General features: G+C 38.6%; 1 protein-coding gene across 4 annotated transcripts in view; it reads right to left on the reverse strand.

Annotated features, from left to right (window-relative positions):
• The window catches only part of SASS6 (SAS-6 centriolar assembly protein), a 60217-nt gene that overhangs the window by 2944 nt on the left and 32980 nt on the right, over positions 1 to 24293 (reverse strand). For all 4 annotated transcript variants that reach the window (XM_032262936.1, XM_032262934.1, XM_032262933.1 and 1 more), the window contains one exon: positions 1582 to 1679. In XM_032262936.1, the coding sequence (XP_032118827.1) occupies positions 1582 to 1679 (98 nt within the window). The remainder of the gene's footprint in view (positions 1 to 1581; positions 1680 to 24293) is intronic.

Genomic DNA, 24293 nt, shown 5'->3' on the forward strand with positions numbered 1-24293 from the left:
CTTTGTGGCCCAGGTTGGAGCGCAGTGATGTGACTGATACTAGCTTACCACAGACTCCAATTCCCAGGCTCAAGTGATCCCTCAGCCTCCCAAGCAGCTGAAACTACAGTATGCACCACCATGTCTGGATTTTTCTTTTTTTTTTTTTTTTTGGCAGGGCCCCATTCTATCATTCAGGCTGGAGTGCAGTGGCATGATCATGGCTCACTGTAGTCTATAGTGAGCCAGCCTCAGCCTCCCAAGTACCTGGGACTACAGATATGTACCACTATGCCTGGCCTATGATGAATTTAATATACTAAACATTATGATATGCTACCATTAACAGGAATTCAAGGTGCTTGAATTCCTTAATTCAAGGGATTCCTTAAATCCCTTGTAAACAACTAGATTTTGATTTTTTTTTTAATGGAGGCTCACAAATATTATTTTTTATTTTATTTTATTATTTTATTTATCTTATTTTATTGGGACAGTCTCACTCTATCGCCCAGGCTGGAGCACAGTGGCATGCTCTTGGCTCATTGCAACCTCTTGCCTCCTGGGTTGAAGCAATTCTCATCCCTCAGCCTCCTAACTGGGATTACAGGTGCCCACCACACCTGGCTAATTTTTGTATTTTTAGTAGAGACATGGTTTCACCATGTTGGCCAGGCTGGTCTTGAACTCCTGACCTCAAGTGATCCACTCACCTTGGCCTCCCAAAGTGCTGGGATTACAGGTGTCAGCCACAAACATTAACTATTTTAACACATCATGATCCAATGAATAAAAGCTAGAGAGCTGTGATAAGAACCCTCTTTGAGTTATGTTACTAATTTAGTTTGTAAGGTAGAACTGGAATGATGAAAGCTCATGATAATGAGTATCAACAGACAGGCCGTAAAGCCATTAAATTTTAAGGAAATTAACTACATTAGTAATAATATATTACAAACATGGAGTCCATCCAGAGAGAAAAGTTTACCCGTATGAGTGGTTTAATTTAACCATAAGTCATTGAATCAGTACACTTCACTATGTAAACCCAGTTTAAGACTAAAAAATAGGGAACGGAAGTCACAAATTGGCATTAAAGCTTATCTATGGGAAAATCTCACAAACCTTTTTACTCATATTTTCTATATATTTCTAGCACATTAGCTGGTATCTTAGATTAGATTACGCTGAAAGCAATAAATCAGAAAAATGGAGCTCTTCCAGGGGCAGACATAGCCATTAAGAAAACAAAAACAGCTGACCATGAGGACTTTTAAAAAATTTCTATGAACATGTCTGAGAACATTTAAAAGCCCAGTCTTCAGTTATGTAGGAAAATCTCTTTTGACAAATAAAATTTTACTATCTAAGCATATTCCACATTAAAAAACAAATGAGTAGATTGTTGAAGGATGAAACAAAAAAGAAGAGAAATCTCTTTTTTATAACTAAGAGTGATTCAACTTAAATTCCAATGATCAGTAACTTGAAATCTCTCAGGTAAACAGGTGGGTATCACAGCTCTCAAGCACTGGTAAAAATTAACTTTAAGATGGCCTTCGAAATTGCAAAACATTAAATTTTATGTCCTTAAGTACTTACTTTTCCTTATCAGTTGAGCAAGGCATACTAATAACTGCTTCTGACTGAACATCTCCTAGCGATGCCTTTGGTTTTGTAAATTGCAAATTAAACTGAACCTGTGAAAAGGAAAAACATCTCATGTTAACTGAGTAAGTTATACAGAATTAGACAGTTTGTTGGGGGTTGAAATAGGTCCTTGCTCTGTTGCTTAGGCTGTAATAAACTGGCACAATCATGGCTCCCTGCAGTCCCAATCTCCTGGGCTCAAGCGATCCTCCCACCTCAGCCTTCCAAGTAGCTGAGACTATAGGCACATACCACGAAGTCTGGCTAATTTTTTATTTCCTGTAGAGACGGTTTCACTATGTTTTCCAGGCTGGTCTCAAACCCATGGGTTCAAGTGATCCTTCCGTCTCAGCCTCCTCAAATCCTGGGATTACAGGGATGAGTCACCATACCCAGCCTGAATTAGACAGTTTTATATTGATATGGGTGGTTAAATTTGTTTTCTGATAAACCTAGGTCATAAAAATACAGGCTTTGGTCAGGTGTGGTGGCTCATGCCTGTAATTCCAGCATTTTGGGAGGGTCACTTGAGCTCAGGAGTTCAAGATCAGCATGGGCAACATAAGGTGACTCCATCTTTACAAAATAAACAAACAAACAAATAAATAAGCCAGGGGAGATGGCTTGCACCTGTGGTCCCAGCTACTCTGGAGGCTGAAATGAGAGGACTGCTTGAGCCCAGGAGGAAGAGGGTGCAGCAAGCCAAGACTATGCCATTGCACTCCAGCCTGGTGACAGAATGAGACCTTGTCTTAAAAAAAAAAAAAATAAAATAAAATAAACAGGTCTCATCTATATTTTATAACACAAGCACATTCTATTAAAATGAGTTAATAAAAGGAGGCCTATTTCTCTTTTTTCTTTTCTTTTTTTTTTTTTTTTGAGACAAGGTTGCATTCTGTCACCCAGGCTAATTTTTGTATTTTTCTGTAGAGATGGGGTTTCACCATGTTGCCAGGCTGTTCTCGAACTCCTGGGGGGAATCCTCCCAGATCAGCCTCCCAAAATGCTGGGATTACAGGCTCACGTGAGCCACCCACACAGCCGAGAGGCCTATTATTTCTCTTTACCAAAAAAGTAAGTGCCTGTCATACAAGCAAAATGAGTAACAAAATGATTCTTTTACCAATTATTTTCAAACAAAGATATGTACATTAATATATTAAAATAAATGTTAGTGTTAAAAGTAACCAAGGATCACAATAATGCATTTACCTCATGCATTCGAAAAACTCTTCCCCTTTCAAAACCTTCAAAGCCTATTTAAAGATTCTAAATGAGGGCCTGGAATCTGAATTCTGAAGTAGTCAAAAGTAATCAAGTATCTATGCAAAAAATCCAAGAGCATCAGCATATAAGATATACCTTATTTTAAGTAAAAATGTACTATGGAATTCATTTTATATCAGAAAGGTATAAATCTACATAAAATCTATAAGCATCTTAATAGATCAAAGAAAAAATTAATGAACTACTCACATATAATAAAAGACAAAGTACACATCAGTTTTGGGTAAAACTCAAAACAGGAATAGATGGATACTAGCTTAATATGATAAAATTATAAAGATACATGCTACTTTACTTGGCTATTAAGGCTGAGCATCACAAAGATATCAGTTCTCCCTACATTAATCTATACTTAACATAAAAACATTACATACAACTAGGATATTTTTAATCAAGACAAACAGATTCTAATATTCTTTGCTTTTAAAAAACATCCAATAAGAGGGAGGCAAATTAAGATACCAGATATTAATACGTAATATAGCTTCTAGCCACCAATCATAAACAATTAGGAAACTGGGCAAAATAAATGAAAAGAATGTTGTCAGAGACAAGACCACAGACAGTACAGGAGTGTGATCTCCAAGGTGTAATCCCTACAATTGATCCAGCTTTCTAACTTGAGGCCCCTTCCTGACAGCAGGTGCAGAGGGAGAACATAATTGCTAAATTGACGATATTAAGTTAGAGTTTAAGAAGATTGGATAGCTGGAGCTTGTAGGGCTGAATTCTGATGAGAAGGGAGGCTATACAAAGAACAAGCTCCAGAAATCTGCCTGTCAATGTCCTTGAGTCTTTGCTGTTCTAGGCATATGCATAAGGTAAAATTCAACAAGGCTGGATAAAGGAGCACTTTAAGCTGAACAATTTCCAAGGTTCATAAGCAGAAAGACAAAGCAGACAGTCATTAGCTAGGCCTTCAGTGGAGAGCCCGTCACATGCAGGGTCCAGCCCCACAGGGTCTCGTGGGTATTCTGTGTGCGGAGACAACAGATCGTAGAAAAGAAAGAAACAAGGACACAGAGATAAGAGAAGAACTCAGGTGGACTTGGGGGACCACTGCTACCAGAGGGTGGAGTCCAGCAGTGGCCCCGAATGCCTGGACATGCTGATATTTATTGCATACAAGGCAGGGGGACAGGGTCAGGAGAGTGACTCATCTGACATGATTGGTAGGGGTCAAGCAAATCACATTCTTACAGTACTGGGGGCCACGTGGGTACAGTTCAGGGGGTCATGTGAGTACAGGACAGAGGGCCCCTCCCTCTCAGGCAGCTGCTGCAAGGAGGGGAGGCACCTACATCTGTATCTTTCTATGCACTTATCAGAGAGATCAAAGGCTTTTAGGATTTCTCTGATTCTTACTTCTCAGAATTTACAAGGGAGCATTCGAGTGGAAAAGTGGAACATGAAAGTGGGTAAGTATGGTGACCATCGGAGCACAGCACCATGGAGAGGTGTTTAAGCCCCTGGATGTCTGTGGGCTGGCCTGGCTAGTGTCAGACCTTCCTCAAGAGCCAGCAGAGAAGAGTTTTCTCTGAAACTCCCCAGTGAAAGGGAAACTCCTCCTCACAGCCTGCTAAGCAACAGGTGCCTTCCCAGGCACTGGCATTACTGCAAGGCCAGACTGCAAAGTAACAGCACTACTGCAAGGCTTTTACTCTCACCTCCTGATCACCTCTCACAATGTCCCTTCAGTTCCTAATTATATTTCACCCAATTATTTCTATATAAGGCTAAAAATGTTCCTACACTGTAATACTAAAGCAAAGGTTAATAATACAGAATAATGTAATAAGACTGAATATATAATTATGTGACTGTATCTAAGTCTATTTGGTGTCATTGCTATAACCAAGTAATCAGTTATTTATTATACTGGGACAGATTGTGCCTTCAGTCTCTTGCCATGGCACCTGGGCAACTTTCTTCCCACAGTCGCACCCTTGAAACAGGGCTGAACTATCTCAAGTAGAAGGTACTTTAGATGCACCCTATTAACACTAAAGATAAAAAGCATAAACTCTCAAAGGAATCGTAACTTAAATGCCTGCCACTCTTGAGCAGCCACAGTGGCTCCCACCTGTAATCCCAGTGCTTTGGGAAGCCGAAGTGGGAGGATTGCTTGAGGCTGGGAGTTCAAGACCAACCTTGGCAACATAATGAGGCTCCATCATTACAAAAAATTTTACAAATTAGCTGGGTGTGGTGGTGCACACCTGTAGTCCCAGATACATGGGAGGCTGAGGTAGGAGGATATAAGCCCTGGAGATTGAGGTTACAGTGAGCTATGATCACATCACTGCACTCCAGACTGGGCAACAAAGCAACAACCTGCCTCTGAATTTAAAAAAAAAAAAAAAGGCCTGCCATTCTTCAAAGAAAGATAAAATCCAGACAATCAACAATGTAACATTCATAATGTTCCACTTCTCAAAAATTACAAAGATAACAATAATATATCATACTCAGAAAAAAAATTAGCCAACAGAAACTGATTCAGAAATGACAGAAATTATAGAACAGGCACACTAACTGTGTAAGAACTTAATGGAAATAAAAAGTATGAGAAAATGGAAGATACAGAAAAAGAGTGAAATGAAAATTCTAGACATAAAATATTCAATATATAAAATGAAAATTTCTAACTGGAGAGATTAACAGCAAATTATACACTACAGAAGAAAAGACTAATAACTTTAATATACAGCATCAGAATCTACATACAATGAAACAAATAATGAAATAAACTAACAGTCTTCCTGGGACAATATCATGTAATCAACCACGTATAATTGGAGTACCAAGGAGAAACACCAAAAAAGGGAACAAAACAGAAAAAGAAATGTGAATAATGACCAGAATTTCCTAAACTGATAAATGCAAACCCACCCATTTAAGAACGTCACAAAAACCCCAATCAGACAATGGTATACATGCTCCACACCAGGGCATAATTCAGTTGTTGAAAATTAATGATAAAGAGAAAATTTAAAAGCATCCAGAGAAAAAAGTCACTTTATAGAAACATGACTACTGACATCTTGCCAGAAAATATTCAATCCAGGCAACAATGGAATAACATCTTCAAAATACAGACAGGAAAAAAGCTTATCAACCTAAAGTTCTATATTCACAGGTAATGAAGTCAAAATAACATTATGAGACAAAAGAAGAATTCGATGCCCACAGATCTGCACTGTAAGAAGCTTTAAAAACCTGTACTATAAGAGATCTTAAAGTTATTAAAGAGAAAGGAAAATAATATCAGATGAAAATTTAGATAGATATAAAGGAAAAGAGTGTGTAAATGATAATGTATGGGCTAACCAAGGAGACTCTTCTTCATTGTTTAACATCTTTTAAATGCACTTGATTGTTTAAAGAAAAAAAAAAAAAGTAGAGCTTATAACAAACATAGAAGTAAAAATTTGACAACAGTAGCAAAAAGAAGGTAAGAAATGGAAGTATATTATTGTAACAGTCTTATTTTATATAGGAAGCAGTATAATAATATTTGAAGGTAGATGATGAAATTGTATATTGTAAACTAACCACAGAGAAAATAAAACAAAGCCAAAAGTAAATATAAAATGAAAACGAAATAAAATACACAAAATTAACTAGAAAGGAAGGAAGGAAAAAAGAAGAAAAGGGACACAAGAAACAGACAGGACAGATAGAAAACAAATCATAATATGGTAAAACTCATTTATGCATTACATTTTAAATTCTTTAAGACAGAATGAATGGATAAAAATGAGTACATTACAAATATCTAAAAGAAATCACATTTAAATACACACGCTGGAAAATTTAAAAAAATAGAGGCTGGGCAGCGGTGCCTCACACCCTTATCCCAGCACTTCGGAAGGCCAAGGCGGGCAGATCACCTGAGGTCAGGAGATCAGGACTAGCCTGACCAACATGGAGAAACCTCGTCTCTACTAAAAATACAAAATTTGCTGGGCATGGTGGCACATGCCTGTAATCCCAGCTACACGGGAGGCTGAGACAGGAGGATCGCTTGAACCTGGGAGGCAGAGGTTGCAGTGAGCTGAAACTGCACCATTGCACTGGGCAACAGGAGCAAAATTCTGTTTCAAAAAAAAAAAAAATAGAAAATAATACTTCATGTAATAAGAGAGCCAGAATACAATATTAGTATCAAGGTAGATTCATCTTTCTGCTGAGATATGAAAAAAGAAACTCCTAAGGATCAAAGAGTGAGGAAAATCTCTTTCTTTTCATTTTTCCCTATATTCTTTCCTGCTCCAACTCCCAGGCTACTATATGGAAGCAGAAGTGCCAGAGGTAATGGTGACAGCAACAGTGGCAAAGTAAGAACTAAAACTCTGAAGGAGGGGAATCATATTTTCCTACCAAAAGCACTGTGGTCTCATTAACAGGGGAAATATCCTCACTGCTTTTCTTCTCTCTTTGTCCTATTATGGCTTCATAACAGATGCAGATGCAATTGAAGCAACTGCAAAGCAGAGAAGGCAAACCTAGGCCTGTGTTTTCTAGCCAGAAATCCAGAAGGGGCACCTTGAGGACCCAGAATATTTGGAGGAAATCATGGAGAGAAAACTGAAGGGAGAAATCCTGTAAGGTGGTATTATATAAACTTGTAGGTTTACTTCTGAGCTGTATAAATGTGACCCTAATCAGCATACCAAAGGCTTTGAGAACCGAACTACGAAGTAAACTATTGCCAAGGTCACAGAACAGCAAACTTGAGACAGATCCAAATGGCATAACATGACAAAGTCTTTAAAATTTGAACTGACAGTCAGGCATGGTGGCTCACTCCTATAATGCCAGCATTTTGGGAGACTGACATGGGGGGATCACATGAGGCCAGGAGTCAGAGACCAGCCTGGCCAACATGGTGAAACTCCATCTCTAGGATGGCCGATTAGGAGCAGCTTAGGATTGCAGCTCCCAGTGAAAGCGTGGAGGGTGAGTGGACACTGCATTTCCAGATGGATTTTTATTGCCCACAGACCAGGAGATTCCCAGGCGGAGGAGCCCCACAGTTTGCCAGCATGGCTGTTTGGCCGGCCCAGCTGTTTTGGTCAGCACCCTGGCGCCACGGGTCTCTGCACAAAATACACGGGTCCGGGTGCTGTTTTAGCTGGCGACTGGAGCTCCAGGGAGACAGAGTCACCCATTCAACTGATAAAAAATGGGGACTGAAACAGGGAGGCAGCCCAGAAGATTCCTGGACAAAAAAGTGCCAGGAATCTCAGCGCGGCTGTTTCAGCCGGCGCAGTGGGTCACCGCACGGGAAATCACACAGATCCTGGCCCCTTTTCAACAGGCCACTGGAACACCTGGGAGACAGAGTCGACCGTTCAACTAAAAAAAAAATAAAAGGGCTCTGAGGCAGGGAGCCAGGTGATAAGGCTCGGATGGTCCCACCCCCACAACAGAACAGCAACCAGAAACGCTCTAGATTGAGAGTTTCACAGCAAGCACAGCTGAACCTGGGATGGTCCAGCTCTGTCGGGGAGGGGCATCTGCCATTACTGAGGCAGTCCACCATTACGGAGGCAACCTGCCATGACAGAGAGAGTCCGCCATTATAGAGGTGGGCCGCCATTGCCGAGGCAGTTCTAACTATACCCGTATAAACAGAACTGCAGGGAAGTTCACACGGCAGCTGGGCGGAGCCCACAGCAGCTCAGCAAAGCATCTGCAGGCAGACAGTGACTGGGCTGCCTCCTCGCTGGGCAGGGCAGCCCTGAAAAAAGACAGCAGCACAACAGAAACTCATAAATAAAGATCTAACTTCCCAGGACAGGGCACCTGGGGAAAAAAATTTTAAAAAAAGGAGTTTATGAGTTCTGCTACAGCAGACTTAAACTTACCTGCCCAGCAGCTCTGAATGAACAACGGAGCTCACAGATCAGCACTTGAGCTCCTATAAAGGACAGACTGTCTCCTCAAGCAGCTCCCTGACCCCCGGATATTCAAAGAGTCACCTCATAAAGGAGAGCTCAGACTGACATCTGGCGGGTATCCTTCTGGGACAAAGATAGCAGAAGAGGAAACTGGCAGCACCCCTTACTGTTCCATAGCCGCTGCAGGTGATCCCCAGGCAAGCAGGGCCTGGAGTGGACCTCAGCAGTCCTACAGCTGAGGGGCCTGACGATTAGAAGGAAAACTAAGAAACAGAAAGAAATAACTTCATCATCAAAAAACTGGACATCCACTCAGAGACCCAATCTGAAAGTCAACAACTACAAAGACAAGAGGTGGATAAATCCACAAAGATGGGAAGAAACCAGCACAAAAGGGATGAAAACACCCAAAACCAGAACGCCTCTCCTCCTACAAGGGATCACAACTCCTCACCAGCAAGGGAATAAGGCTGGATGGAGAATGAGTGTGATGAATTCACAGAATCAGGCTTCAGAAGGTGGGTAATAAGAAGTTTCTGTGAGCTAAAAGAACATGTTCTTACCCAATGCAAAGAAACTAAGAACCTTGAAAAAAGGTTTGATGAAATGCTAATGAGAATAAACAACGTAGAGAGGAATATAAGTGAATTGATGGAGCTGAAAAACACAACACGAGAACTTCGCGAAGCATACGAGTTTCAACAGCTGAATTGACCAAGCAGAAGAAAGGCTATCAGAAGGCAAAGATCAACTCAATGAAATAAAACGAGAAGGCAAGATTAGAGAAAAAATGGTAAAAAGAATGAACAAAGTCTTCAAGAAATATGGGACTATGTGAAAAGACCTAATCTACATTTGATAGGTGTACCTGAATGTGATGGAGAGAAGGAATTCAAGCTGGAAAATACTCTTCAGGATATTATATAGGAAAACTTCCCCAACCTAGCAAGGCAGGCCAATTTTCAAGTCCAGGAAATACAGAGAACACCACAAAGATATTCCTCAAGAAGAGCAACCCCAAGGCACACAATCGTCAAATTCACCAGGGTTGAAATGAAGGAGAAAATGCTAAGGACAGCCAGAGAGAAAGGTTAGGTTATCCACAAAGGGAAGCCCATCAGACTCACAGCAGATCTTTCAGCAGAAATCCTACAGGCCAGAAGAGAGCGGGGGTCAATATACAACATCCTTAAAGAAAAGTACTTTCAACCCAGAATTTCATATCCAGCCAAACTAAGCTTCAGAAGTGATGGAAAAATAAAATCCTTTACAAACAAGCAAGTACTCAGAGACTTCATCACTACCTGGCCTGTTTTACAAGAGCTCCTGAAAGAGGCACTAAACGTAGAAAGGAACAACCAGTACCAGCCATTCCAAAAACATACCAAATGGTAAAGAGCATCAACACAATGAAGAAACGGCATCAACTTATGGGCAAAACAGCCAGCGAGCATCAAAATGGCAAGATCAAATTAACACATAACAATATTAACCTTAAATGTAAATGGGCTAAATGCCCCAATCAAAACACACAGGCTGGCAAATTGGATAAAATGCCAAAACTCACTGGTGTGCTGTATCCAGGAAATCCATCTCACATGCAAGGATACACAAAGGCTCAAAATAAAGGGATGGAGGAAGATTTACCAAGCAAACGGAAAGCAAAAAAAAGCAGGAGTTGCAATTCTTGTCTCTGATAAAGTACACTTTTAACCAACAAAGATCAAAAGAGACAAAGAAGGACATTACATAATGGTAAAAGGATCAATGCAACAAGAACAGCTAACGATCCTAAATATATACACACCCAATATAGGAGCACCCAGATACATAAAGCAAGTTCTTAATGACTTATAAAGAGACTTAGACTCCCACAGAATAATAGTGGGAGACTTTAACACCCCATTGTCAATATTAGACAGATCAACTAGACAGAAAATTAACAAGAATATCCAGGACTTGAAGTCAGACCTGGAACAAGCAAACCTAATAGATATTAACAGAACTCTCCACCCCAAATCCACAGAATAAACATTCTTCTCAGCACCACATCACACCTACTCTAAAATTGACCATATAATTGGAAGTAAATCACTCCTCGTCAAATGCAAAAGAATGGAAATCATAACAAACAGTCTCTCAGACCACAGTGCAATCAAGTTAGAACTCAGAATTGAGAAACTAACTCAGAACTGCACAGCTTCTTGGAAACTGAACAACTGGCTTTTGAATGTTGACTGGATAAACAACGAAATGATGGCAGAAATAAAGATGTTCTTTGAAACCAATGAGAACAAAGACACAACATACCAGAATCTCTAGCACACACTTAAAGCAGTGTCTACAGGAAAATATATAGCAATAAATGCCCACATGAGAAGCAAGGAGAGATCTAAAATCGACACCCTATCATCAAAATTGAAAGAGCTAGAGGAGCAAGATCAAAAAAACTCAAAACCTAGCAGAAGACAAGAAATAACTAAGATCAGAGCAGAGCTGAAGGAGACAGAGACACAAAAAAACCCTTCAAAAAAATCAATAAATCCAGGAGCTGGTTTTTTGAAAAGATCAACCAAATAGACAGACCACTAGCCAGATTAACAAAAAAGAAAAGAGAGAATAATAAAATAGATGTAATAAAAAACAATAAATGGGATATCACCACAGATTCCACAGAAATACAAACCATAATCAGAGATTATTACAAACAACTCTATGCACATAAAGTAGTAAACCTGGAAGAAATGGATAAATTCCTGGACACTTGCATCCTCCCAAGCCTAAACCAGGAAGAAGTCGAAAACCTGAATAGACCAATAACAAGGTCTGAAGTTGAGGCAGCAATTAAGGGCCTACCACCCAAAAAAAGCCCAGGTCCAGATGGGTTCACAGCCGAATTCTACCAGACATACAAAGAGGAGCTGGTACCACTCCTTCTGAAACTATTCCAAACAATTCAAAAAGAGGGAATCCTTCCCAAACCATTTTATAAGACAAACATCATCCTGATACCAAAACCCAGCACAGAATCAGCAAGAAAAAAAAAATTTCAGGCCAATATTCATGATGAACATAGATGCAAAAATCTTCAATAAAATACTGGCAAACTGATTGCAACAGCTCATCAAAAAGTTTATCGACCATGATCAAGTAGGCTTCATCCCGGGGATGCAAGTCTGGTTCAAGAGACCCAAGTCTATAAACGTAATTCACCACATAAACAGAACCAAAGACAAAAACCACATGATTATCTCAATTGATGCAGAGAAGGTCTTTGACAAAATTCAACACCCTTTATGCTAAAAACCCTCAATAAACTAGGTATTGACAGAATGTACCTCAAAATAATAAAAGCTATTTACGACAAACCAACAGCCAATATCATACTGAATGGGCAAAAACTAGAAGCATTCCCTTTGAAATCTGGCACTAGACAAGGATGCCTTCTCTCACCACTCCTATTCAATATAGTATTGGAAGTTCTAGACAGAGCAATCAGACAAGAAAAAGAAATAAAGGTATTCAAATAGGAAAGGAGGAAGTCAAATTGTCTCTATTTGCAGATGACATGATCGTATATCTAGAAGACCCCATCGTCTCTGCCCAAAATCTCCTGAAACTGATAAGCAACTTCAGCAAAATCTCAGGATACAAAATCAATCTGCAAAAATCACAAGCATTCCTATACACCAATAACAGACTTAAAGAGAGCCAAATCAAGAATGAACTGCCATTCACAATTGCTACAAAGAGAATAAAATACCAAGGAATACAACTAACAAAGAATGTAAAGGACCTCTTCAAGGAGAACTACAAACCACTGCTCAACGAAATAAGAGGGGACACAAACAGATGGAGAAACATTCCATGTTCATGGTTAGGAAGTAACAATATCGTGAAAATGGCCATATTGCCCAAAGTAATTTAGAGATTCAACGCTATCCCCCATGAAGCTACCAATGACCTTCTTCACAGAACTGGGAAAAATCACCTTAAACTTCATATGGAACCAAAAGAGAGCCCGCATAGCCAAGTCAATTCTAAGCAAAAAGAACAAAGCGGGAGGCATCACGCTACCTGACTTCAAACTACACTACAAGGCTACAGTTATCAAAACAGCATGGTACTGGTACCAAAACAGGGATATAGACCAATGGAACAGAACAGAGGCCTTGGAGGCAACACAACACATCTACAACCATCTGATCTTTGACAAACCTGACAAAAACAAGCAATGGGGAAAGGAGTCCCTGTTTAATAAATGGTGTTGGGAAAACTGGCTAGCCATGTGCAGAAAGCAGAAACTGGACCCCTTCCTGACACCTTACACTAAAATTAACTCCAGATGGATTAAAGATTAAACATAAGACCTAACATCATAAAAACCCTAGAAGAAAATCTAGGCAAAACTATTCAGGACATAGGCGTAGGCAAGGACTTCATGACCAAAACACCAAAAGCATTGGCAACAAAAGCCAAAATAGACAAATGGGACCTAATTAAACTCCACAGCTTCTGCACAGCAAAAGAAACAGTCATTAGAGTGAATCGGCAACCAACAGAATGGGAAAAAAATTTTGCAGTCTACCCATCTGACAAAGGGCTGATATCCAGAATTTACAAAGAACTAAAACAGATTTACAAGAAAAAAAACAAACAAGCCCATTCAAAAGTGGGCAAAGGATACGAACAGACACTTTACAAAAGAAGACATACATGAGGCCAACAAACATATGAAAAAATGCTCATCATCACTGGTCATTAGAGAAATGCAAATCAAAACTACATTGAGATACCACCTCATGCCAGTTAGAATGGCGATCATCAAAAAATCTGGAGACAACAGATGCTGGAGAGGATGTGGAGAAATAAGAATACTTTTACACTATTGGTGGGAGTGTAAACTAGTTCAACCATTGTGGAAGACAGTGTGGTGATTCCTCAAGGACCTAGAAATAGAAATTCCATTTGACCCAGCAATCCCATTACTGGGTATATATCCAAAGGATTATAAAACGTTCTACTATAAGGAAACATGCACACCAATCTTCACTGCAGCACTGTTTACAATAGCAAAGACCTGGAACCAACCCAAATGCCCATCGATGATAGACTGGACAGGGAAAAAGTGGTACATATACACCATGGAATATTATGCAGCCATCAAAAACGATGAGTTTGTGTCCTTTGTAGGGACATGGATGAACCTGGAAATCATCATTCTCAGCAAACTGACCCAAGAACAGAAAATCAAAAACCGCATGTTCTCACTTATAGGTGGGTGTTGAACAATGAGAACACATGGACACAGGGAGGGGAGCATCACACACTGGGGTCTGTCGGGGGGAAATAGGGGAGGGACATCTGGGGGTGGGGAGTTGGGGAGAGATAGCATGGGGAGAAATGCGAGATACAGGTGATGGGGAGGAAGGCAGCATATCACCCTGCCATGTGTGTACCTATGCAACAATCTTGCATGTTCTTCACATGTACCCCAAAACCTAAACTGCATTAAAATTAAAAAACTCCATCTCTACTAAAAATACAAAAATTAGGCGGGCGTGGTGGTGCACATCTGTAATCCCAGCTACTCAGAAGGCTGAGGCACAAGAATTGCTTGAACCCAGGACATGGAGATTGCAGTGAGCCGAGATTGTACCACTGTACTCCAGCCTGGGCAACAGAGTGAAACTGTCTTTAAAAAAAATTGAGCCGATATAAGAATCACAACCTGAAGAAGGATAATCAGAACTTGAACCTAACAAGACAGATTGTGTGCTTTAAAAAAAAAATCACATTCTCCTTAGGATTTAAACAAGATCTGGGATCTTATAATATTCTAAAGTCCAGGATACAATCCAAAATCACTCAACAGAGAACTAGGGAAATGTAAGCAAATTATAAGGGAAAAGACAAACCAGAAGTCAACCCCAAGATGACACAAATACTGAAATTGTCAGAAAACTACTTCATAAAATCACCAAAAAGCCATTATAACCATGCTCTAATAACACTGTTCAAATGTTCAAATGAATGTAAGAAAGTCTCAGCAAAAAAAAAAAAAAAAAAAAAAAGAGAGAGAAAAGAAAAAAAGAACCAAATGAAAATTTTAGAACAGAAAAAAAAAAAAATCACTGATAGTGGAATGGACAGAGAGAAAAGTAAACTTGAAAAAAGATCAATAGAAATAATCAAATCTGAAAAACAGAAAAAATAAGAACAGAAGAAAACAAGAGAAAGTTGTGGACCTTCAGGAAAATAAACATTTCTATTCATGTCTTTTGAGTCCTAAAAATAGTGTTCTGCAGAAAAAAATATTTGGCTACATGGGAGGCTGAGGTGGGAGGATTGCTTGATCCTGGGAGGCCAAGACTGCCATGAGTTGTGTTCACGCCACAGCACTCCAGTCTGAGCTACAAAGTGAGACCCTGTCTCAAAAGAAATTTGAAGAAATAATGGCTGAACACTTCAAAAATGTGGCAAAAGATTCATGAAGCTTCGTAAACCCCCAAATGGATAGTCAAATAAGTTCAAAATCTATGCCCAGACATATCATTGTCAAACTGAAAAACTAAAAAAGAAGGCATTCCCAGGGGAAGAAAAAGAGAATCAACAGAAGACGTCCTCTAAAAGAAATGCTAATGAATGTTCTCTCATTCAGGGAAATTATACTGTAGAAGAAATTAGAATACCAGGAATGAAGGAAAAGAAAAACAGAAATGGTAAACACTGGGTAATATAATGAACTAGTCTTCTCTACTCCACAGTCTTTTGGTTTTTTGTTGTCGTTATTGTTGTTTGGAGAATGGAATCTCTATCACCCAGGCTGGAAGATCTTGGCTCACTGCAACCTCCGCCTTACAGGTTCAAAAGATGAACCTCACCCTCCCGAGTAACTGAGACTACAGGTGCGCGCCACCACCCTGGGCTAATTTTTTGTATTTTTAGTAGAGATGGGGTTTTACTATGTTAGCCAGGATGGTCTCCATCTCCTGACCTTGTGATCTGCCTTCCTTGGCCTCCCAAACTACTGAGATTACAGACGTGAGCCACTGCGCCCATCCCACTCCAGAGTTTTAAATATGCATAATGGATGATAGCAAAAATTACAGATTGTCTGACAATGTTTCCACTGTATGCAGATACAATACATATGAAATACAAAAACATAAGTGGGAAAAAGGCAAAGGAACTGTATCGTGGCAAGGTATGCATATTCTACTTTAAGTGATAAGATTAATTCTACACACTATAAAAAGTTAAGTCTGTGTATTATAATGCCTGGAGCAACCACTAAAATGAAAAATCATACAAAGAGATATGATCAAAAACAACAGAATAATTAAAATGGAACACTAAAAAATATTTTTGAAAACCCAAAGGAGTCAGAAAAGGGGAAACAATGGAATTAAAAACAGAGTAAACAAGATCCTTAAACAAAAGAACCTCAAAATGCATGAAGCAAAACCAGATAGAATTAAAAGGAAAAATTATATGGAAATATCCATAATAACTATAGATACCAAACTCTTCTCTCAGTAATAAAAATAAACAGAAAATTAACAAGTACACAGAAGAACTGAACAAAATCATCAACCAGGTAGATCTCATATTTAAACAACACTATCCCAACAAAAACAGAACACGGGTTCTTTTTTTTGTTTTTTTGAGACAGGGTCTCACTCTGTTGCCCGACAGAGTATCGTGGTGCAAACATGGCTCACTGCCACCTCCACCTCCTGGGCTCAAGTGATCTCTCCCATCTCAGCCTCCCCAGTAGCTGGGACCACAAGCGTGAGTGACCATACCAAGCCAGGTATTTGCTAATTTCCCTCAAATCTTCCATACGTTTTTCTGTTACAGATTTATAGTTTAATTCTAGATTGGTTTAGGACCAAGGACATAGTTCAAATTGGTCAGTGTTCCATGTGTACTTGAAAAGAACAGGGCCGGGCGTGGGTGGCTCATGCCTGTAATCCCAGCACTTTGGGAGGCCAAGGCGGTCAAATCACTTGAGCCTAGGAGTTTGAGATCAGCCTGGGAAACATGACAAAACCCTGTCTCTACACAAAAATACAAAAATAAGCCACGTGTGGTGGTGTGCACCTGTAGTCCCAGCTACTCAGGAGACTGAGGTGGGAGAATCGTGTGAGCCCAGGAGGTCAAAGCTGCAGTGAAAATGCAAATATCAAAATTTGCCTATTTGCAAGACTGAACAACATATATAGCATTAAATGTTTAGATTAATATAAAACCCTTAAATCAGAATATAATCTACCCTGAGAAAGTAGGAAAAGGAGCCAAACTCAAGGCAATCAGAAAGGAAAGAATGTTAAAGTGAAGAAATCAATAAATTGAAAAACCAGTGAAACCATAAGTTGCTTCCTTGAAAAAATCCATGAGAATGGTAACTTCTTGTCAAACTGGTTTTTCAAAGAGACAAGGCAAAAATCACCATTATATGTAATGAAAGAGAGGATATTACGAAAGAGTCTATAGACATTAAAAAGATAATAATGGAATACTGCAAACAACTGCATGCATATAAGCTTAAAATTTAGGTTAAATGATTTAATCCTGTGAAAGTCATCAACTAAACTGGCCCAACAAGAAATAAATAACCCAAATATTCTATAGCTATTGAAAAAAATTAACTCACAGCTTAAAAAAAAAACTCCTGCAAAAAAAATTTCCAGACCCAGATAGTTTCACTTGAAAATTCTACCAGACACTTAAAGAAAAAAATAAAGCAACTCTATATACCAGAAAATACAAGAGAAATGATACTTTCCTGCTCATTTTCTGAGGCCAGTATCGTCCTGATTTAAATTTTTAAAGACAGTACATGAAAAGTAAACTACAGGCCAATATCCTTTATCAACATGGACACAAAATCAAACTATCAGAAAATTAACTCCAAGTTGAGTGCGGTGGCTCATGCCTGTAATCCCAGCACCTTGGGAGGCCGAATCAGGTGGATCCCCCACATCTGACCTTGAGATCAGAAGTTCAAGACCAGCCTGGCCAACATGGCAAAACCTTGTCTCTATTAAAAATACAAAAATTGGCTGGGCATAGTGGCTCACGCCTGTAATTCCAGCACTTTGGGAGGCCAAGGGGGGTGGATCATCTGAGGTCAGGAATTCAAGACCAGCCTGGCCATAAGGGCGAAACCCTGTCTCCACTGAAAATATAAAAATCAGCCGGGTGTGGTGGTGCATGCCTGCAGTCCCAATCCCAGGCACTCAGGAGGCTGAGGCAGGAGAAATTACTTGAACCTGGGAAGTGGAGGCTGCAGTGAGCTGAGATCATGCCATTGCACTCCAGACTGGGCAACAAAGTGAGACTCTGTCTCAAAAATAAATAAATAAATAAAAATACAAAATTTTTTAAAACAAAAAAATTAGCTGGTACAGTGGCAGGTGCCTGTAGTCCCAGCTGCTTGGGAGGCTGAGGCAGAAGAATCGCTTGAACACAGGAGGCAGAGGTTGCAGGGAGCAGAGATCACACCACTGAACTCCAGTCAGGGCAACATAGAAAGACTCTGCCTCAAAAAAAAAAAAAAAAGAAAGAAAGAAAGAAAATAAGAAAAAGAAAATTAACTCCAGCAATATATAAAAAGAATACACCATGACCAGGTGAAGTTTATCCCAAGAATACAAGGCTAATATAATCTTAGACAATCAATACAATCTGTTAACTGATAAAAGCCACATGACTATATCCACTGATGCAGAAAAAGCATTTGACAAAATTTAACACACATTCATGATGAAAGTTCTTAGCAAACTAGGAATAGAATAAAACTCCCTTAATCTGAAAAATGGCCATCTAACAAAAACCTACAGCTAGTAACTTAGGATGAAAGACTGAATGCTCTGCCCTGAAGCTCAGGAACAAGGCCAGAATATCTGCTCTCACATTTATTTAAATTGCACTATAGGCTGGGCACAGTGGCCTACACCTGTAATCCCAGAACTTTTTTGATGGCTGAGGCTGATGGATCACTTGAGCTCAGGAGTTCAAGACAAGCCTGCTTGGCAACATAGCGAAACCCTGCCTCTACCAAAATTACAAAAAAATTTCCAGGTATGGTGGCATGAGCCTGTGGTACCAGCTACTAAGGAGCTGAGGTAGGATGATCGCCTGAGCCTGGGAGATAGAAGCTGTAGTGGGCTGAGACTGCACCACTGCATTCCAGGCTAGATAACAAAAAGATGTTTTCTCAAAAAAATAAATAAATTGTACTATAGGTTCTAGCTATTACAATAAGGCAAGAAAAATAAACAAAAGGCAACCACACTGGAAAGGAAGAAGTAAAACTGTCACTGTTTTCAAATGACATAATTGTCTATATGGAAAATCCAACAGAATTTACAGAAAACCGCTAATAATGAGTGTAATAAATGAGTTTATCAAGGTTTCAGGATACAAGATCAATATGCAAAAATGACATACATTTCTACACATCAATGAATATTCTGAAAAATAATGAAATAATTACATCCACAAGAGCATCTAAAAGAATAAAACACTTAGGAAGAAATTCAACAGAAGAAATTCAAGACTTATACACTTAAAACTGCAAAACATTACTGAGAGAAATTAGAGATCTAAATAAATGGAAAGATTTTAAATATTCATGGATTGGAAGACAAAATACTGTCAAAACAGCATTTCTTCAAAAATTGATCTACAAATTCATTGTACATCTATCAAAATCCAAACAAACCATTTTGTAGAAAGTGACAAGGTGACCAAACATTTATATGAAAATGTAAAAGATCTAGAACAATTTTGAAAAGGAAGAACAGAGTCTGTAGATTTATACTACTGACTTTCAAAATTTTTAATATAAAGTCATAGTAATTAAGACGCTGTGACAATGGCACAGGATAGGCATAAAGATTAATGAAATAGAATTAAGAATCCTGAAATAAATCCTTACACAGTGAATTGATTCTCAACAAAGGTGCTTAGACAATTCAACAGGAAAAAAGACTTTTCATAAATGGTACTAAGAACTGGATATCCACAACGGGGGGCGGAAATGAACACTTCAAGCCATGCACACAAATTATTTCAAAATGGATCAGAGATCTAAATGTAACAGCTAAAAACTGTAAAACTTGTAGAAGAAAACAAAGGAGAAAATGTTTTCAACCTGTAGTTGGACAGAGTTCTTATATACAACTCCAAAAGTATGATCCACAAAAGAAAAAAGTTTGATAAATTGCACTCCATCAAAAATTGAAACTTTTGTGATTCACAAGACACATTAATGAAAAGGAAAGCCACTGGGAGAAATATTTGCAAATCATATACTTGATAAAGGACTTGTATCCAGAATATATAAAGAACCAATTCAATAAAAAGACAACCTTGTTTAGCAATGGTCAAAAGATTCAAATAGAAATGTCACCAAAGTAGATATACTGATGTTAAATAAGCACATGAATAGAGATACTCAACTTTAGCAGGTTTTAGGGAACCGTAAATTAAAATTGCAGTGAGGTACTTGTAGGTATGCATTAGAATGGCTAAAATTAAACAACTGACTATATCAACTGTTGGAAGTATGCAGAACAACTTGAACTCTCACAATGCTGGTGGTAAATGGTAAAACCATTTTGGAAAAGTTTGGTAGTTTCTTAAAAATCAAACATATGCCACCAGCCATTCTATTCCTATGTACTCACCCACAACAAATACAAAGACTTTTACACATATGTTCACAGCAGTTTAATCTGCAATATCCAAAAACTTAAAAAACTCAAATGTCCATCGAGTGATGAATGAACAAATTGTGGCATATCAACACAATGAAATACTATCGAGCAATTAAAAGATATAAACTAGTGATACACATTACAGCCTCGATGAAACTCAAACACGGTATACTGAGTGAAAAGAAAAGACATGGGCCAGGCATGGTGGCACATGCCTGTAATTCCAGCACTTTGGGAGGCTGAGGCAGCCAGATGCCTAGAGCCCAGGAATTCGAAACCAGCCTGAACAACAAGGCAAAACTCCATCTCTATAAAAAATGTAAAAAAAAGTTAGCCAGGCATGGTGGCACATACCTGTAGTCCCAGCTACTCAGGAGGCTAAGATGGAAGGATCACCTGAGTCCAGGGACATCAAGGCTGCAATGAGCCATGATTGTGCCACTAAACGCCATCCTGAATGACAGAGTCAGATCTTATCTCAAAAAAAAAAAAAACAAGTCACACAAAAAACTACATGTTTTATGACTCTACTAATATGAAATACAGAAAAGTAAATCTTATTGTGACAGCTGATCAGTAGCTGTCCAGGGCTAGAAGTGGGAGTATGGATTAACTGCAAACAGGCACTAAAGCACTTTTAGGGTAATGTAAATGTTCCAATATTAAACTGTGATAACAGTTTCACAACTCTATAAACTGACTAAAATTATTGAACTAATCTTAAAATGAAAGGATTCTATGGTATGTAAATTATACCTTAATAATCTTTAAACCTAAAAAAAGGAACTATAATGAAGAGTAAAGACAAACCAAAAACTGAAAAATAGCACATAAAAGCAACAGTAAATTAGTGTCCAGAATCTGTAAAGAACCCTTCAAAACCATTTTAGAAATGTTAAACCTCCCAAACAACAACAAAAAAAAATGAATAAAAGAGCCAGGAGCAATAGTGCGTGCCTATAGTCCCAGCTACTTAGGAGGCTGAGACAGAAGGATCAGATGAGCCCAAGAGTTAGAAGCCAGCCTGAGCAATACAGGGAGATTTCTACTGCTAAACAAACAAATGAAAAATGAAAACAAAAACTAGTAAATAAACAGAAGTTTTACAGAATAAGAAATATAACCTATAAATATATAAAAAGATGTTTCTCACCTTAATAATCAAAAAAACGTTAATTAACATCACACTAAGGTACTATTTTAGTCACCAGATATGCAAAAATGCCCTTGACACAGTTACTTCTAACAATGTATCCTATAAAACCATTTGGACCAGGCCACCAAGATGCATGTACAAAGATATTTGCTGGAGCACTGTATAAACATCTGGATCAAAAAAAAAACCTAATCATCCATAAACTGAATATTAGTTAATTATAGTACATCCATATATACTATGAAGTCATTAAAAAGAAACAAAAACTAACATTCAGATACACTGCAGTTACCTATTCCATAACACCATTAAATGAAAAAGGCAAGTCACAGAACAAGCACAAGTACTATTTATGCTTATATATAAAAACTCAAATATTTGAACATACATACCTATATATGCACATACATATGGTCTTATATATGCTTTGAATATTTTTGGAATATATCACAAGAAATTCCTAACAGTATTTTTCTCTGAGAAGAGGACTGGGAACCACAGTAGGGATTGTTAGATAGTACATCCTTTTGTACCTCTGGAAGCTTCTCATATTTACACATTATCTATTTTTAAAAACAGTTACTACCACATAAACAAAAAATGTAGAACCCATCTAGGTGAATTAAATGGTCAATCAAACTGAATAATGCTATCTGTAGACAAAATCTCTCTGAATACACAGGCCAAACACCATCAAGATAAAGAAATTGAGGCAACAAGGCCTTGGGGAGCCTCCAGTCACACACATATGTTAGATCTATACTGGATGACACAGAGAAAACAAGCACTTCAGCACCTACAATTATAGAATGTATGCTGGCAGAAGGATAAGAGATTCCTTCAGAGAAAATAAAAGCGTAAAGGTTCCTACAGAAACTCAAACCCTAGAGAATAAAGCCAAAAGAGACCTTAGAGTAATTCAGAGTAATTTGTCAACAGGTCCGCATTGGCTGTTATCAACTGACAAGTTCATCACTGAGAATCAAGAGATGCCTAGGACCCAGGGAGCCCAGGATCAGCTACCAGCCACCATCATTGGACGCCAGAGACCACTTTCAGCAACCACTCTGTGTTTGGGACGAGGGCTCCCAAAACCAGCTTAACAGAGCCTCTTGCTCTGCCCGCCCTGTGGGAGCTGATAAACTGAGTCACATTTCCATTCTTTTGCTGGCTCAATGAAAAAGGACGGCTGTCTCTCCAGAGTTCAAGTGTTAGAATGAAAAGCTGGAGCTTACTCAAAATAATGCTGTATATTATTGTGCCTCCTCTCCACTCCACTACTATTTTGTAGGTCATGACCACTGTGTACGGCATTTCCAGACTTTGTTTCTTGGTCCTTAACAATAAAAAGAATTGTCTCCCTAAACCTTTCAACCAGATTAAAAAAAAAAAAAAAGATAAATACATCAATCATCAGGCTCCTTTCTCATTGCAGAAAACCACATACTTCATAATCTCCTTGTTGAAAGTCTGACCTTGAAAATCAAGAATTTCACCCAAGCTGGGAAAGGTGGTTCACGCCTGTAATCCCAGCACTTGGGAGGCCAAGGCAGGTGCATCACTTGAGGTCAGGAGTTAGAGATCAGTCTGACCAACATGGTGAAACCCCATCTCTACAAAAAATACAAATATTAGCCAGCTGTGATGGCACACACTTGTAATCTCAGCTACTTAGGAGGCTGAGGCATGAGAATCACTTGAACCTGGGAAGCGGAGGTTGCAGTGAGCTAAGATCACGCCACTGCACTACAGCCTGGGTGACAGAGTGAGACTCTGTCACAAAAATAAATGAATAAATGAATGAATGAATAAACAGTTTAGTTTTAAAGACACTGCAATTTACTATCTAATGGTGTTTCACCACAAAATGTTAAGCACCGTAGTGTCAGAGGGTTTGTCTTGTTCACTGCTGTGATCTCCTGCAACTAGAACTATGCCTGGCCATAGCAGATAGACATTCATTAAATACTTGTTCAATGAATAAATTTTTGGCTATCATTGTCTTCAAAAGTAAAAGAGAAAAAACAAGTAGTTTTGTCTATCTTGCTTTAAAATTATCAAGTATTTGTTCTATTTGTCAGAATAGCACAATCTTGTTAAATATTCTGACATATTATTTCAGCATTATTTTCTTTCTTGCCGGATTTCTCTTGTTATTTTACATTCCCAGTTAAACATCTACTTGAATGTATTCAATCTTGACAGTAACATTTTAAGATATCAGGTATATCATAAGTTCAATGCCACACAATAAAAGAGTGATTTTTAAAAATTGCAATTCAAAAGTACATGTTTTAATCAACATAGCTGTTAGCACAAAACTACCTAGATCAATGATCACCTTTGAGTCTGAGAGGACAAAGTAGGCTGTAATTAGGACCATTCACTGAGTCTGAGAAGAAACTCTTACAACTTTCATTTACATCCCTTTTTAGTCTCATTCCTTAATTTCTATTTTTGAATATATTTTATTATTAATAATACATAACTTTTATGAAGCATTTATTATGTATCAGGTACTATTCTAAGCATTAATTTGCTTAACTCAATAATCTAGTAAGGTAGAGAAAATTATCACTCCAT

This window comes from Sapajus apella, unplaced genomic scaffold, assembly GCF_009761245.1.
Source record: "Sapajus apella isolate SASKATOON/1434 unplaced genomic scaffold, GSC_monkey_1.0 scaffold133, whole genome shotgun sequence".
Taxonomy (NCBI): domain Eukaryota; kingdom Metazoa; phylum Chordata; class Mammalia; order Primates; family Cebidae; genus Sapajus; species Sapajus apella.